Here is a 17,391-nt window from a genome sequence, read left to right as displayed (position 1 = left end):
TGGACAAGTTCAGGAACAAGCTGAATCAGTCTCTCGAGGAGAAGAGGAGAGAAAGGGAAGCTGCCGCCGCTGCTGCGGCCGTCGAGGAAGAAGAGCAAGAAGAGGAGGAATGAGAGGAAGAGGGTGAGGAAGAAGAGGGTGAGGAGGAAGAGGGTGAGGAAGAAGAGGGTGAGGAGGAAGAGGGTGAGGAAGAAGAAGGCGAAGAGAACGAGGACAACGAGGAAGAAGGAGATGAAGGCGAGGAAGAGGAAGATGAGGGAGAGGAAGAGGACGAAGAAGAATATGATAATGATGAATAAGAGAAACAACACGGATAATTCCCGAAGCACCAGAGGAGTTCTTTAATACCCATATCAGCCATCCTATCAATACCATACCTCCCCTAGCGACATCAGGTCTACCAGGTCGCGCCGTTCTTTCCTTCCTCCTTCGTCTTAGCTCACCAATGGTCACATCGCCTTAGTCAGCCAATAAAAATCTTTCTTATCTCGCGTTCAACCACATGCTCTTTATCATTCACCGCATCAACTTTACTCAAACGCTCACCAATGGCAGTCACCGAATCAATCAGCACTGGCCGCGTAGTCGGCGCCTTGGCTTGCCAGTTGGACTCGTATCTTAAGACTCTCGATACCGAGGTCATTTCGTGCGTCAAGGCGCCGGCAGAAGCTAGCAAAGGCTCCAAGAAGAAGAAACAGGAGGCTGCACCTCAAGATGAGTGGCTAATTGAATGTGCCGACTCTGTTTTGTTTCCTGAAGGTGCGCAACACCATCCTCAATGTACTGTGAAATTGAGTCTAACGTGGTCTTTCAGGTGGCGGCCAACCTTCAGATCACGGCACTATCACTCTCTTATCTGGTTCTGATCAGACCCCAATCCCCATCAAAAACATTCAAAGACATGGCCTGCGATGCGTCATCTCCTCTCCCCAGCCTCTGGCTCCTGGCGATAAAATTCGTCAAGAGGTAGACTGGGCTCGCCGATGGGACCACATGCAGCAACACACTGGCCAACATCTCCTCTCCGCCATCATGATAAATGACCATGGCCTCAAGACACTTGGTTGGGGCATGGGTGCTGCCGGAACCATGAATTATGTTGACATTCCTCGGAAACCAACTGAGGAAGAGATGCACAGCATTCAGTCCCGGTGCAGAGAGTTGATTCGTGATAACCTACCCATTGGAGTTGAAACTCCTGATGACGCCAAGCACGAGAAACTTCCTGGAGATTACGACAAGTCTGAAGGCGTCATTCGTGTCATCCACATTGGCGATATTGATATCAATACGTAGGTTTTCGCTACCCAATTTACCGCCTTAGTACTGACCAATAACAATAGCTGCTGCGGTACTCATCTCTCTCAAACTTCCCATATCTCTCTCGTCATACTCGGCTCTACCCAGTCAGTGCATGGAAAGAACTGTCGTCTCTCGTTCATGACTGGAGATAGGGCCGTATCACTCGCCAACGCATCTGTTGGTGCTGTCGGCTCCATCGCAAAGCTCATGTCATCTAGCAGTGCACCGATTGAAGTTGTTGCTAAGACTTCAACAATGTGCGATACTGTGACAGAGTTACGAAGGGTCGAGAGAAAGCTCATGCTTGAGATTGCCAAATACGAGAGTGATCGAGTCAACACGGTGATCCGCAGTGGAAAGAACGCATGGGTCCATCGCTCCGATGGTGGAATGGATTTCATCAACAAGATTATAGGCGAGACGAAAGAAACAGTACAGGGAACTGGCCATGTTGTTGTCTTTGCCATAGGCGAGTCCAAGGGTACTGGCCCAGTGGTCATTGTGGGCGATAAGGAAGCAGTAGAGGACATGGCAACTAAAGTCAAGGAAGTCGTCAAAGACATCAAGGGCGGAGGTGGCGGCGGTAAATGGCAAGGAAAGGTCAAGGAATGGCAGCACTCTGAGTTGACGGCGCTGAAAGAACTGGTAGAATCATAGATAGAATTTGACTAGACTGTACAAGAAGATACACGACTTGATACACAATATCACGAATATGGAAATGGAAGAGCAGTCTTGAAATGTTGTCTGTTTCCTTGAAAAATTATACATTCTAACCAGCCATTAGGCCAACCATTCACGGATGGGTAGGTACCTAACTTATGCATCATAACACGTTCATGTTCTCACTTACAAAGAGCTTGCCCTTTCCACCATATGATCAAACTATTGCAAACTCTTCATCCTTGACTTCTCCGTTTTGCCCCCATGTTTTCCTCTCCTCGAAATCCTCCAATGCTTCTCCATCCATCTTTCCATGCACATACGCTTCGCCAATCAATGTCATATAGGGTCCAGAACCAGACTCTCTCATCACCACGGGCACAGAGCAGCCGTACAGGATACAAACAAAGTCACCCTCCCTGGATTTTGGCGGGCAAAGACCAAAAAGAGGCCACTCGGTGTCCTGAACAGTCGCTGTGAAGAACCTCCTGTTCCACGTCACGTTGCGGACACGCGTGAGATACTTGCGGAGCATCTCAGAGTGCCCTTGCAGGATCTCTCCAATGTTGAGGTCTCCGTTGTTGAAAACATCAGCAATCTCTAAACACCTCAGGCAGGCTCTCTGATACCACGACGGGGGCACTTGGCCGTTGTGGTTTCTGTCAGCAACCAGAGTCCTCCAGATAAGGTCTGGGACACTGCCCGTGTCTTTTCCGAATCCAGGCCACTTTCCCATATCCAGAGACTCTTTTGTAATAACGCCCCCAGTGTTTCGTGCCGAGACATCCTCAATCTTGGCCAGTCTGAACCCTCGTGCCCATAGCACCTCTCTTCGTGCAGAGCCATTACCTCCTTTGTCTCTTGTGCTTGTATCTTGGGGCTCACGGCCAAATCGGACCCTGCATGGCTCTTGAGATGCGGCCGCGTAATTTGGCTGTCCAGCGTGACCAACCAAAACCTCTCCGTTCTTGCGTCCACTGTAAATCTCGTCAGGAAGGCCAAACTCAGAGCTCGATAATAGAGGTATCCAAGAGGGCAGCGCCTTTCCTCCCTTCACCGGCATTGCCCAAGGACGACAGATAATGTCTAGCGAGTTGGAAGACATGACACAAAACTCGGTAAAGTCCTTGTAGACTTCAATCTCGCTCTTGGAGTAGTCGGCGGGAAGATCGTCGCGGCCGCCCTTGTCATGTTGCCACAAATGTCTGGATGTGTCGCTAGCAATGCATTTGAGGCTGTAGATGAGGTCTCTTTGATCGCTCGTGTCGAACGTCTTGAGAGAAGTCACCAGCGACTCAATAGACTTGATGGGCCTCTTGATCTCCCCGTTGTGCTTTCTTAGAAACAAATTGTTTGTTGCTTCGAGAAGAATGGAAGCTCCAAATGCTTCAATGTCTCCCAGAGTGTTGGGGCCCTCTCTCCAGTCAGAGAAGTCGAATAGAGACTTAATAGTGTCCTGGTTCGAGACCAAGAGGGAAGCAGCATCAGCAAAATCAGACCAACGCACTATAGCTCCCCCACAGTGTACTGTTGCGTCCTTGGCCAGAGCAATCTCCTGGACAATCCAGCGCCTCGAGAACCAGCGGTCTCTCATCAGCTCTCCCAAGGCATACCACTTTCTCGCCTGCTTCCGGTCGTTGGCATGCCTGTCAAACACTGCAAAGTCCATCAGAGTAGGTATAAAGGCCATGGCCTCATCGCTTCTCTTGTCACGGTCACTCTCGCCCAACCATATGCAGACGTTGCTTGCGTTGTTGTAAATGTTGACCATCCGAGACAGCTGTTGGGTTTTCTCGACCGAGTTTGCTTGGTTGATACATAAGAAATCAACCCAAAGGGCCACCTTTTGAGCTCCTTTTCCATGACTTCGGAGACGTAACAAAGCTCGGAACAGGTTGTTGCGGATGCGCACAGAGGTCGCTCTCCTTGCTGCTGAACCCCATCGATCAGGATTGGACACGCCTGGTTCATCGTCGTTGTCTCCAAGGAAATAAATGCGCCCATTGTGACCCTCCGAGCCCCAGAAGTACGAAAGGGCCGCGTATTGGCGCGTCTCTCCGCGGTCGTTCAAGGGCCAGGTATCCAGTTTGCAGATCAGGGGGTAGTAAGGCTCAGGCGCTGGTAGCAAGATCAACACTCGGAAGCTTTCACCCTCGAGATCCTTGTAGGTGATCTTGTCTGTGACCCGTTCGCCTGAGAGGTGATTGTGCTTGAGTGAGTCTGAGCAGCTGCCACCAGATTCCAAAGTGCTGTGAACCTTGACATGGTCGAGCCACCTCCTCTCCAACCTCATCTCTGACTGGAGTATCTGCTTCATGTCTGCCGCTCGGCTCATCTTTTCCCGATGCTCCAAGATCATCCTGATCTGGGCTTCGAGATCTTCAGTTCCTTTGATCATTAATTCCAACAACTCCAAGAATCTCTGGCGAGAAGGATCCTCGGCCTCATCATTCGTAGAGTCCGAGTCATCGGGATCAAGAAACTCGCGCATGCCTCTCGGCAAGGCATCAAAGCCTTGCAGGCGGTCCGTACGACCAAGGACTGAAACAGGTCTCCGTTCTCGTACCCGCCGTGCTACCCCCAGTCGATGTTCTCGTTCCTCGCGGCGGAACGCAGGGTGGGGAGCTCTCTTTGAAAGAACCAAGTCCCTCACCTCTCGGAGTTCCTTTTCTCTCACATCCTGCTCGACCATCTCCTCAAACTCTTGCGTGTCCTTCCGCTTCAAGATTTCACCATCGTTCTCGACTTGACTTTCTTCATCTTTGTCGTCTTTCTTCTTGTCCTGTTCCCTTTTCAGCTCATCCAGCTCCTTCTGCAGACGTTTTATCTCACGATACTGCGTCGATATTTCGAGCTGGCATCTCTCCTCCTTGAACCTCTCAGTATCTAGCTTCGTTGAGACCTCGTTTATCTTCTTGAGCCTCTCAACTTTGTGTAGTTCTGCCTCTTTCTTCTCGAGCCTCTGTCGTTGCTTGCGACTGTCCTTTTTGACCTGTTCCAGTTTTTCTGCCTCTTTTTGTTGCTCTTGTTGATACTTGAGCTCTTGAATTGCCTCATCCCTCACATCCCCTTTCGTCGCATCTCTTTCAGGTTCTTCGTGCTCAACCAGTACTTCATCTTCTGCCATCTTTTCACCAGAATCATGAGCTACATCTTCCGTATCAGCCCCCTCGTTGGCTTGGGAGCCCTTTTCACGTCCTTCATCCCCTCTCTTCGCACTCTTCTCATCACCAATGTCCAAATTCCTATCTGGACTCATGGGTCGGCTGCGGCTGCTGGCCCACGAATCCGATTCACTCGATTCTTCCTCGGGCTGATTGGGAGCGTTAAGGGCCTTCAGCTCCGCCTCCAGCTGCTTCACGCTTTGTGTGATAGTCGCTTTCTTTTGCGTCAACTCCTCTTTGTTCCTTTTCCTTTGTGACAATTTCTTCTGGACCACAAGAGGACTCTGTTTCCCTGGTTCTTGCCATATCTCCTTCATCTTTTGATGAATCTCGCCAACTTCAAGTCTGTCAAGAATGAGCTTCAATGCTGACTCTGTCTCCTTGAATCTGTCAGCGAGATTGCGTTGGAGACTGCCGATATCTGGATCATTGGCTTTTTTAAGCTGTTGTTGTATGGCCCTATTCCTCGAAATGGCGTCATCTCGTTCCTTGCCGGCGATGTTCGATATCTCATCTTGCTTTCTCTTCAAAATTTCTTCCTCTTCCTCCAAGACTTTTATCTCGGCCTGCAGGGCTTTGATCCTCTCGTCGGCGACATCGCTGCCCTGCTCTCGAAATCCCAAATGATCCCATCGGGGTCTAGCCTTGGATGGCAACTTGGGCAGCATGGTGGTGGAAACTCATGGGACGGTGAAAATCTTGAAGAAGAGCAGTAAGTACCCGAAGTGATGATAGATGCAAACGCACGGTCGTCAGAACAAAGGTGAGAATTTGAGAGTTGATACTTGCTAGGCTCTTGAAAGAGGGGAACAACACCATCACAATCAAGAGCTCGCCATTCGCCTTCTCAGGCTGCATTTCCGTCGGCAACATCAGCTGCATGTCAGCAGCCACTCGAAATCCAGTGACCACACTCCAGTTCATTAGTGTCTTGAAATACCGCGAATCAAGTCCTAGAAACAGGAAGCCTGCTTTTCCCCTCTGCTTTCGCTGTCCATAGTGGTGGCTAAACAAGAGCTGAAAACAAGGGGCTGCATCTGACGAATGAAGCTCGTCCAACGAACCACCCCCACAAAGTTTACCAGGTAGCATCCGGACATCCGCTGCATGCAGATGTCAGTGAGAATTGGACTATTTACGCACCTGTGCGGTTGTGTGCTCGCATGGGGGTTGAAAATGTCGATCCATCAGCTTTTCTCCCACTTGTTATCCTCTTGCCTATTGCCATTCAGTCGAGACAATTGAAGGCGTTTGTAATTCCTTGAATTGAGATGCATTATTCCAGATGGATGACGGATTACCCACCTCTTTCACGGATATCCTTATAGTTGCTGCATGGTAAAACATCCCCCAGTTCTCTCGCAGCCACCGGCTTGCACAATGCCCCCAGATAGCTACCCTCCAATAGGATCAGGTGAGACCATGCATTTGCACTTGCAGATACGACCAGTCAGCCACTCTAGCTAGGGAGTTTTGTAAACAATGCCGTGCTGAATAATTGAAGAGCATGTCATATCGACTAGTCTCATGTCAGATCAAATCCCACACTCGCTTCGAACTGACAGGACGTGTCGGTACTCGAAAGACCCTTCCACACGCTTGAGCTACTCACACGATCGCTCCATATCCCTATATTGGATTATACCATCGTTGAACCTGAGCGTTATAAGTTTCGTTCTCGTGCGAGCAAATGTGGAAACCATGTACGTCCCGTCCGACGTAAAGGTAGGTGCTCCTCTGCGTTTTGTGCCCATCATTCTTTCTGACAGCCAATGGGCATTCCAGCGCTCTGTCGGGATCCCTCTTCTCCCAAGCACACCCAACGTGTCTCTCGATGCTGCCGGCTTAGTCGCCTTAGCCGATCTCACCACGATTCAAGAGCGAACGGTCCTAACTGGGACAGCTACCTTCCTAGACGCGTTCATCATATGTCCTGGGATACACATGCAGCAAAAGTCGACAAACCTCAATGGCGGAGAGCATCCTGTCTGTGCCAACATGAACACAGGAGACGTCTTTCGAATCGAGAACCCTGCCACAGTCTTTTATCTGCAGCAAGTCAGCAAAACCGGTCATCTTACGAATTTGGCAGTGTCAGAACTTGGGGAAGATTGGTGGTCCAATGTCTTCTCTATGTTCTTCACAGCCCAAAATGCATCGGTTGCTTCTACCCTGGCTTACGGGACAGCGGTTCTATGGACCATCTCCGTTGTCATCCTCCTAGCTTGTTCATACGATTGGTGGGGCCTGATTATCGTCCTTGTGCTCATGGCTGCACGTCTTTGCAACGTCATTGTCGTTCGCCGAAGGGCTACTCCAGGTTGGTCTGGGGCAAAAGAGGGATTTGTGACGGGCGACCTTCTTGTCTTGCTCAGTCAGGATCGTTGGGTGAGGATCCAAGGCAAAGTTGATCATCTGAAAGCTGTTACGTCCGGTCAGTGGCTACGAGATCAGAGAGATGTCGAAGGTTGGATGACGGCTCTGGCAACATTGGCCGTCTATCTCGCCGCAGCCTTGGTCAGTAACGCGACGCAGTTTGGCAAGATCTTGATCCTGGTTCATCTTGGAGGCTCGGCTGGATTATTGGCTGTTGCAAATTCGACCACCAAGAATATCCTGGTGATGCACGGTCATAGCCTCGCAGTTCAGGGGAGCAGGTCCAAGTATCAAAGACGTAAGGAGCTGATTCTCGAGTTGATCAAGGAAACCGGCCGTTACGATTGGGCGCTATCGATGGACGTGATCAAGGAGGAGGATATCCGGAAGCTCTCGGCAGAGCAACCGAAAATGGACCACCATGAAGTGAGCACGTTGCGAAATTATACAGCATCAGTGGGGGTTTAATGCCAATGTTGCATTGAATAGTATGTTCTTTTGCTAGTTTGCCCAACATTCACTCTCTTTCGCTATCCGTATCGCAAATGGTTGCGCCGCTATCGAACGATTCTCAAAATTCCTGGCTCGGCCAACGTGCATTACCGACGAAGAATATGAACTAGGTACCATAGGTAACCAAGATAGAGGTTTGAGAAGAGATAATCCATCCCAAGAGCGGGGGAGTAGGTCGTGACGTAATCAGCTTTCTCTCGCCCCATGATATCACGCGTTCTGGATATAACATCAGTCGACCAGCACTCAGCAGCAGCCAATCTTCAACAGCTTTACCTTTCCCCAACTCAATCCTTCGATTCCCCAAGATGGTCCGTGTCTTCATTACAGGCTCAAGCGACGGAATTGGCCAAGCAGTCGCCAAGCTGTTAGCCGAGCAGGGCCACCAAGTCACGCTTCACGCTCGGAATGCAGACCGGGCTGCCTCTACTCAAGCCGCCATACCAAAAGCAAAGGCAGTTCTCATCGGCGATCTTTCATCCATCGCAGAGACCAAAAAGCTCGCCCAAGAGGCCAATGCCGCGGGGCCGTTTGACACCATCATCCACAATGCAGGCATCGGCTACGGTGCTACATCGTCCCGGCAGATTACCCCTGACAAAATCTCGGCAGTCTTTGCAGTCAACACGCTGGCGCCGTATATTTTGACTTGCCTCATGGACAAGCCTACGTCGAGACTGCTCTTTATGAGTTCGGACAGTCACTACAGCGGTGACGAGACTCTGCGAAACGCCACGCAATCTCACTCGTATGGTGACAGCAAGCTCCATGATGTCATGCTCGCCAAGGCCTTTGCCCGACGCTGGGAGGACATTCAGGTCCTGAGCATGCACCCTGGATGGGTGAGGACGAAAATGGGCGGCAGGGCTGCGCCAGGGGGGACAGATAAGCCGGCAGTGGCCCTAGCGGAGTGGGCGGCTGGCGAAGGTCCCTTGGCAAAGATAAAGTCAGGTGCTTTCGTGTCGACGAGCAGGGAGTCTACGTCGCATCCAGGGGCTGATGTTGTGAGCAAACAAGAGGAGCTCCTCGACATTTGCAAGCAAGTTTCTGGAGTCTCTGTTCCAGGGGAATAAGGCCAATATCTTCAACACCTCAGGTATCGATAATGAGATGACAAATCAACCAAATCATCGTGTCTGGTCATTTCCCCATTCGGGGGTACGTACTTGTGATTGTGTGCTTGTGCTTCCAACGCGCATATTCTGTCAGAACTTAACATGGGTCCAAGCAGCCATTGCAAGATGTCAAGACATCCATTGAGGAAGAACAACAGTGAGCTTTGTTGCTTCACCATCAAGAGAGATTACAAGGTCGTAATAGGCCCGCCACGTCAGCACTTAGTAGGACTCACTTTAGTTGATGCCTACCAAGACACGGATAAACACTTTTTGCAGGACCCGCTCCCTAGTCCGAAACAGGTCTCCCGCGATCCTTCCAAGGAGAAACTCATCCATCGACCATACCAGCTTCCCTGGCAGCTCCGTCTCTCCAGAAGCCAATATACGGCCAAGTAGCTCTTTATAGACGGTAGACAGATACAATGCTCTAGCCATGACTGATCTACCCCTTCGCCCTTCAAGGTAGGCTCCGACTATCAGCTCAAACAAGACCCCAGTCCCTCAAGGCTCATCCCTGCAGATCACCACCAGAGGGCAACAAGCCAAAGCTCTCTCGCACAAGCACGCAAAAGGTGCGGACTGGCTGCATCACGTGCAAGAAGCGACATATCAAATGTGACGAGAAGAAGCCCAACTGTGGCAACTGTCTCAAGAACAAACGCCGCTGCGAGGGTTACATTGAGCAGCAATCCAAGACAAAGAGCCCTCCCGGCGTCATTCAGTTTCGTCTCGATTCAAAACAGGCTACACGTGCCTCTCCTTCGCTAAGCCAGATCCGCATCAGTCAGGACCCCCTAGATGTGCGGGACGCAAAGAGTGTCTTGTACTTTCACGAGTTTATCAACTTGGTCCAGGGGCCTTGGTTCTCGACTGGCTCCAATGGGGACCTGTGGACTGCGACGTTGCCTCAGTTGGCCCATAGCAACAGCACTATTCGTCATGCCGCGATAGCCATTGGGGCGCTAAGCAAGTGGCTAACTTACTCCAACCACGACACACTCCGGGACGCATCAGTACCGGTTCAACCTGTCACTGAAGGCGATACGCACTACTTCCGAGCCGTGTCTCACTACTGTCATTCTCTTAAACTTCAGAGCCAGCAGCAGTCGATGCAAGATGCAGTCTTCCTCTCAGTCTTGTTCCTCTGCTTCGAGACGCTACGAGGCCACAGCAAGGCAGCGTTGGATCATGTCAACCACGGTTTGGCTGTCTTACTTGCCCTGTTGACAGACCGAGATTCAACTCGCCATATCAATGCCCTGGCTCCCAACCCCAAGCCTCTTATAGCAACAGTTGGGGACATCTTTACTCAGCTGGTAACCCAGGCCCGTTTCGTTCTTCGAGGAAGCCTCAGCACCAGCCCGCCGTTACCGCACTTTACCAAGGGACTCCGAGATAGGAAGCACACGTTTGAGTCTTTCATGACTCTCATAAGCCAGCTGCCCCGTGGACCGGCAACCAAGGGGAACATTCCCACTCTATTTAATACTCTGGACGAATTCGAATTGTATTTGATCATCGCTCGACGGATAAGGCCCGAGGTGGGCATCATATCAATTGATATTGTGCAGAAGTCGGGGATTCTTTATTCAAGTGACCCATTCATCATCACCGCGTTCTGGCGCGCTCTCACAAGCGATCCCCGAATCCAGAAGGTCTGCGATGAGTTGTCCGCCGAGATGCGGGCCTTGGATGCCGCCTACTTGCCTCTTTTCAACCAAATCATCATGTCCAATCAAGATTCTCCGACTTATCTGAGAGCCATTCATCTACGTCTACAGTTCCTCGATATCTACACATTTGAAAATCCAACACACTACCACGACCTCAACATATTACAAACTCAGACCCCGTTATTCCGAGAGTATCTTTCCCTGGCAAACATAGCTCTACGCATTGCGAGACAGAACTTGAAGAACCCAGCACAGCGGCTCTCGCTACAGTGCGGCCTGTCATGGCACCTACTCCTTGTGGTCTTCTTCTGTCGTGACCCTCTGCTGCGTGACGAGGCCATCTGGATGCTTAAGAGTTACCCAGGTCAGGACGGGCTTTGGAACGCGCAGTCCATGTACGTGTTGGCCCTGAGGACCAGGGAGTTGGAGCGAACCAATTCCGTCGAGGGAACACCTACAGAACAATGGGAACGCCTTTGGAGACGGGAATACCTCTTTGAAGAGGGTGGAGAGCGTGTTGTATTCTGTTTTCTCGATAAAAACGAGACAACTGGCGAGTGGGAAGTTGTTGAAGAGGTGGCAGAGGTTCGCGGAGACCTTGATAATGTGCCCTGGAAGAGGCGGCCCCTTACATCGTCTGGGAGGCTGCTTATATCAGATATCATTGTTCTTTGAGCATTTCCAAGGTCACGGGCCCCAGGTTGCCTCTCTCGCTTTGTTGTTCATATTACTTTTCGGATACACGCAAGACGCTACATGCAGATACACAAATGGGTTAGAAGAATCTGGTCGTGGGCAACATCGAACTAATTCTCCAAGAAGGGTAACATTGCAGGCGATGCAGATTTAGATTAAAGAAAATTATAAGAATAAACAGTCTTGTGAATGGAACTTCTGAGCCTGAGCTTGATGGGACCTTTGCGGCTGTTTCAAGACCGTCCATCACTCTATCGCCGCCGTGTTTATAGCCTCTACTGATCCAATGCTTGACTTTGGCACTGCAAGGAGTTAGCATGAGCCTATTGTTAGCTGAGGTGAAACTGACCATTTCGAAATAGACGCCCTGCTTGTTGATAAGCTCCGTATGAGTACCCTTCTCAACCACCCTCCCCTGATCAAACACAAAAATGACATCAGCATTCTGGATAGTCGCCAGCCGATGAGCCACGGCAATCATTGTTCGTCCCTTGCGAGCCTTTTCAAAAGCAGCCTGAACAATCTTTTCAGACTCGGAGTCCAGTGCAGAGGTTGCTTCGTCGAGCAGCAAAATCTTGGGGTCTCGGATCAAGGCGCGGGCGATGGCGATTCGCTGCTTCTGGCCTCCAGACATGGAAACGCCCCTGTTACCAACATCGGTGTTGTAGCCTTCGGGGAGGGAGACGATAAAATCGTGGATAAAGGCATCACGGCAGACTTCGTGAATCCTTTCATCGGAGACGGAGCTTGGGTCAGCGATGCCGAAGAGGATGTTGTCTCTGATGGTTCCTCTAAACATGGTCGGCTCTTGAGGGACAAGGGATAGGTTGTCTCGGTACTCGTAGACATTGAGGTCGTTGATGTTGGTGCCGTTGCAGAGAAGAGCGCCCCTGTTGGGTTCCAGGTCATAGAAGCGCTCGAGAAGAGAAATAATGGTGGTCTTTCCGCATCCAGATGGACCAACGAAGGCTGCGTACTGACCCTTCTCGATGGTTAAGCTCAGGGACTTGAAGACGGGAACATCTCGCGTGGGATACTTGAACGACACGTTCTTTAGTTCAATCTTGACGCCACCTTCTGTGTCAGTGATACCTCCCTTCCGGCCCTTGGAATGAGATTCCTCGACATCTGCCGACTGGTGAACATCAAGGATACGGTTGGCTGCAGCTTTGGCCTGCGCTGCGTTGGGTGCCATGGCGAACCCGTAACTGGCAGCCTCGGCACCCTGAATGATGGCGATGAAACAGACAAAGAAGGCCTCCATGGGATACTCTCCCTTGGCCAGAAGGCTACCGCCGTACCAGAAGATCAAAGCCTGACATCCAAGACCAGCACTATCCGCAAACCCAAAGATGGCCGAGGTCCAACGAGCTTTGTTGTTAGCAGCCTTGACGTGACCATCCAATAGCTGGCAGTACCGGTTGTTGATAGAGTCTTCCATAGTGAGGGCCGAGACTGTTCGGATAGCTCCGATAGCTTCAGTAGCAAACTGTGAGCTTTCTGCAAAAACAGCCGAGTTCATCTGGTCAAACTGTACTTCATGTCTGAACTTCCAGAAGCCAGCGCCCAACATGACAGGCAAGGCGACAAACATGGCAATCAGGCCAAGCTTCCAGCCAAAGATGAGCGCAATGATGATGCAGCCCGTGACGTTGAATATGGCCGAGATCAGGAAGGCGAGGTTCAGGCCGAGAAGTTCCTCCAGCTGCTTCGCGTCGCTCGAGATGCGAGAGCTGAGGGAACCGTGGGAGTTGTCGTCATCGTCAAAATAGGCCAGCTTCTGGTAGAGCATGTCGTTGAGATACTGCGCCTTGTAAGCTGCGCTGACGCAGTACTGGACACGAAGGCCGATCCATCCTTCACAGAAATACGACAGGCCAACGCCGCCGGCTAGGGCAAACCACATAAGACCCCAGAAGTTACTCTCGCTTTTTATGTCGCCGCCCTCAAGGAGAAAAACACCAAGGACTTTAGCAAAGAGCCAGGCTTGAAGGGGAGTGCCGGCGGCGACGGCCATGGCAGAGAAGACGATACCGATGTAGAAGGGGAACTGTTCTCGCTGCTCGTAGAGAAGCCTTCCGAAGCTACGGGCCAAGCTTCGAGGCTCTGCTGGCTCATGCGTTTGACTCTCCTCGATGGTTGTAGGGACCCGGTTCACATCGTCCAGATGATCCATCTTCTCTGATTCGGCATCAGACACCACCGGAGTCTCGCCTTCTGGTTTATCGCCGAATCGCAGTGACTGAGCCTGGACCAAGGCACTGTACACTCCCGACAATTCCATGAGGCTTGCGTGTGTACCCTCTTCAACAGCGCGACCCTTCTGAAGAACAATGATGTTGTCGGCCTTCTTGATGGTGGACAGTCGATGGGCGATGGTGATGGAAGTGCGGTTCTGGGTGATTCTGTCAAGGGCAGCTTGGACGATCTTTTCACTCTTGGCGTCAATGGCACTGGTGGCTTCATCGAGGATGATGATCTGAGGCTTCTTGATAATACTTCGAGCAATGGCTAGACGTTGCTTTTGGCCTCCGGACATCTTGGCGCCACCATCACCGACCTTGGTATCGTATCCCTGGAGAGTTAGATTATTGCAAAGATATGAGAGTCAAAACTTACATCTGGCAGGCGGTTGATGAACTCGTCAGCGTAGGCTTCTTGGCAAGCTTCCTTGACCAGTTCTCGCTTCTTCTCCTCGGGCGCATCTTCAAATTCGGTTCCAACAAGACCGTTGGCAACATTCTTGAAGATGGTGTCGTTGAAAAGGAAAGGCTCTTGTTGAACCAAGCCGATCTGAGATCTCCACCACTTGAGGTTTAGCTCCTCGAGGTTGTGACCGCCGACTATGACTTTTCCACCCATGGTGGGATTCAGAGGGCCTTCTTGCTTCTCGCTCTCTTCCGGCTTATCCTTCTCCTCATCTTTCTTGTCTTTGTTGGCCTCGATAACCTGCGGCAGAACTTGGTGGTTGCTCAAAGAATACCATCGCTCCAACAGGCCCACAACCGTGCTCTTTCCAGATCCCGAGGGTCCAACAAGGGCAGTGTTCTGTCCCGATCGAATGCGAAGATTAAGTCCGTTCAAGATCCTGACACCGGGTCGGCTAGGATACTCAAAGGTGACGTTGTCAAAGATAAGATCTTCAGAAGTGATATCCGGCTTGAGGTCTCCAGAGGCAGGGAGTGGTGCGTCGATGACGGCAAAGAACTCGCATGCCGCAACCATAGCCTTGCTGACGGCCAGGAGAGGTGTCGAGATTCGTTCCATGGCGGTGAGGACCAACATGACCGACATGAGCACGATGATGACGGGAGCAGGGCTGCTCATGGCACCGGCGGCATATCGTTGAGTACCGTACCAAAAGGCGAGACCGAAAGCTCCAAAGATTCCAAAGAACTGTCCCATGTCAGCATCTGTTTGCAAATCCATCAAAGTCAACATACCACCAGGCCAAACTGAAGACCTGCAACTGGGGCGAGCTTATGACCCTCCTTCATAGCTTTTTCCACCCACTCCCTATAACGAGAGATGATGCGTGACTGAGCACCACAAGCCATGACCAGACGAATACGTTCAAGTGCTTCACTCGCAACGGCAGTACCTTCAGCATCAGCCGCAGAAGTAGCAGACTGTCCCTTGACTATCAATGGTAGAACCACCGCCAAGACAATGAGAATGTACAGGACCAGTGAGGACGTCACCAAGGTAAGGTCCCAGCTCCAGACAAAGGCGATGATCAGTGACGCCCAGATAGTACCGTTGTACTCGAGAAAGGTTCCCAGACGCTCAGAAACGCCAACTTGCAAGGTGTTGGACGTCGAAGTGATGGCAGTGGCAGGTGCTCCGGCGGGCATCGAGTCGATAGCGTGAATGGACTGAGAGAAGAGCGAGCGGATGTAGTGAAGACGGATGGCAGATGAAAGTCGGATACCTATCATCCTAAAGCAGTACTTGTTGATGGTGTTCAAAGTCCAACGGCCCAGGAAGAGCGCCATGATGTACAGAGCTTGCTTATTGAGAATGCTCTTAAACTTGTCCGGCGACATAGTGGACGAGTCCCTAAAGTAGTCCGTAAACTGGCCGACGAGCTGACCAAAGACGATGTTCATGAGGGGCATGGTGATACCAGCGCCGATGGAAGCCACCGAGGCAATGGCGTAGACGCAAAAGTCCCATTTTGTCGCATAGGTGAACACTCGAAAGTAGTCGGAGATGGCTGGCGTTCGTTGCGGTCGAGAGTCTGTTTCTGTGGTTTCGTTGGGGAGGATGGGTATCTCTGTGCTTCCCTCACGCCCATCGAGAGTGTGGGACTCGGGAGATGGAGGGACGACGGCCATGTTGGTGGCTTGAGCTATTACTCGACTGTTTGGAGAAGATGGTGAGATTGGTCGTGGAGTTGTAGAGGGAACTCCTCCAAGAGGAGAAGCAACAACTCACGGTTACCGCAGTCTAAACCCCTCCTCAATGGAATCGACAACGAGTATTGTCTCGATATGGAAACCAAGACACTCAATCATGCAAGGGAAAGGAGAAGAAGGAATGGTAGGTAAGGAGTGTGTAGAAGTGAACAAAGATGCAAGCAGAGGACTCGATAGAAGGGAACAACCAACAAAACAGGGAAAAGAAGAGCAGAAGAAGAGGGCTTTTCAAAAGTAGGAGAGACAGACATGTCATCAATCAATCAATATTGATAGAAATGATTGCCTGCGAAGCTATCCCTGCCTCGTTCGGGCCCGCACATCTCGTAAACTCGATTTCCTCTTTGGGATTGTTACGAACGCAAGGATCACCCGACCCACCAATCTCACCAAACAGTCTCGGACTTGAGTACAAACGGTTTTGCGTGTCAGCACACACAAACACAAGTACCTATTCTGTCGGGTACGGGGTTTACAAAGGACCCGGCAGTCGCTTGGTATTACGCACATTGAGATGGAAGATTTTGTCCAATGAAAAGGGACGTGAAGGAAGCCAAGCACGCGTATCCGCCCCTAAGAGGTTATTTTGCGTTGAGCATCGTGAGCGACGTTTGGCATATGATGACCAACAGGTCGCACAGGAGGCGGGGTCCGTCAAGTGTCCTCCTCCCGTCATTAAACTCGTGGTGAGACGGGACGGTGACGAGGAGCGGCCCGTTGGCGGAGTGTCGATGTGGCAGTGACATGTGCTTGTTAATGGTGAAGATGATGGCAGCCTGGCAGGTGAGGGTGATCCTGCTGACCACCAAGGCGTGTTGCAAAGCCAGTGAAGCCAAGTGCTCATAGTCTTGTCAATGTCAAGCACGGAATCAATGCATGACGGTAAAAAAAAGAAGCAAAAAATCAGCAATAAAAGGCAAAAGGAAAGGGTCTGGCCGGGGATTGAACCCGGGACCTCTCGCAAGCTTGCTTTCGGGTTTGCCCTAAGCGAGAATCATACCACTAGACCACCAGACCAGATAAGCCTTATGCTCTTGTTGATGCCGGCCGGTCTCGAATTGCGTCCCTTGAGGTGGGGAGACATGGGAAGACCATCACTCCATGATTGAGGCATCGCTTCCATCTCCATCCTCAGAGCCAACAAGGAGTCAGCGACTCGGCAAAAAACGACAAAGAGAGGTGATAAATTTAAAGAACTTATTTTTGAGACATTGGTAATAAAGATCTTCCAAAAGAATGGGAGACGTCCAGGTAACGCAAGGGAACCCCTCAATCACGTTCCAACGGTTGTTGCCTCGGGCAAATGCGTCACGACGCGGACCTCTGAAGCTGAGCACCTGAGGTCGACGTCTCAGAGTCAAGCATCAAGTATTTACTATTGAATTCTTAAAGCGTTGTAAATGGCCACGAGCTGAACCTTGATTTTCTGACTTAATTGCATTTCATTCTAAATTTTGAGGCTTCCTCG

General features: G+C 51.0%; 4 protein-coding genes and 1 pseudogene across 5 annotated transcripts, besides 1 other annotated feature; 3 read left to right on the top strand and 2 right to left on the bottom strand.

The window, feature by feature from the left end:
• Positions 1 to 548: 548 nt before the first annotated feature.
• Positions 549 to 1,959, top strand: NCS54_01364100 (AA-TRNA-LIGASE-II-ALA domain-containing protein; the record flags this gene model as incomplete). Its single annotated transcript, XM_053158821.1, has 3 exons — positions 549 to 759; positions 815 to 1,292; positions 1,344 to 1,959. The coding sequence occupies 3 exons, from the start codon at positions 549 to 551 to the stop codon at positions 1,957 to 1,959; spliced, it is 1,305 nt and encodes a 434-aa protein (XP_053014796.1).
• Positions 1,960 to 2,182: 223 nt separating this feature from the next.
• Positions 2,183 to 5,797, bottom strand: NCS54_01364000 (HET domain-containing protein; the record flags this gene model as incomplete). Its single annotated transcript, XM_053158820.1, has 1 exon — positions 2,183 to 5,797. One exon carries the CDS (start codon positions 5,795 to 5,797, stop codon positions 2,183 to 2,185), a length of 3,615 nt encoding a protein of 1,204 aa, XP_053014795.1.
• A 1,033-nt stretch (positions 5,798 to 6,830) lies between these two features.
• On the top strand, positions 6,831 to 9,091 carry NCS54_01363900 (Hypothetical protein; the record flags this gene model as incomplete). The annotated part of the gene is made up of 3 exons (XM_053158819.1): positions 6,831 to 7,931; positions 8,011 to 8,137; positions 8,262 to 9,091. 3 exons carry the CDS (start codon positions 6,831 to 6,833, stop codon positions 9,089 to 9,091), a joined length of 2,058 nt encoding a protein of 685 aa, XP_053014794.1.
• A 478-nt stretch (positions 9,092 to 9,569) lies between these two features.
• NCS54_01363800 (Zn(2)-C6 fungal-type domain-containing protein) lies at positions 9,570 to 11,484 on the top strand (the record flags this gene model as incomplete). Its single annotated transcript, XM_053158818.1, has 2 exons — positions 9,570 to 9,598; positions 9,657 to 11,484. 2 exons carry the CDS (start codon positions 9,570 to 9,572, stop codon positions 11,482 to 11,484), a joined length of 1,857 nt encoding a protein of 618 aa, XP_053014793.1.
• A 296-nt stretch (positions 11,485 to 11,780) lies between these two features.
• Positions 11,781 to 15,866, bottom strand: NCS54_01363700 (annotated as a pseudogene). Its single transcript has 4 exons — positions 14,949 to 15,866; positions 14,125 to 14,901; positions 11,855 to 14,080; positions 11,781 to 11,807 (listed from the first exon to the last, which is right to left on the bottom strand).
• Positions 11,781 to 15,866: a sequence feature.
• Positions 15,867 to 17,391: the final 1,525 nt, after the last annotated feature.

Source organism: Fusarium falciforme, chromosome 11 (assembly GCF_026873545.1).
Source record: "Fusarium falciforme chromosome 11, complete sequence".
Classification (NCBI taxonomy): Eukaryota; Fungi; Ascomycota; class Sordariomycetes; order Hypocreales; family Nectriaceae; genus Fusarium; species Fusarium falciforme.
Note: the sequence above shows the minus strand (reverse complement) of the source record. Positions and strands in the feature narration are given on the sequence as shown.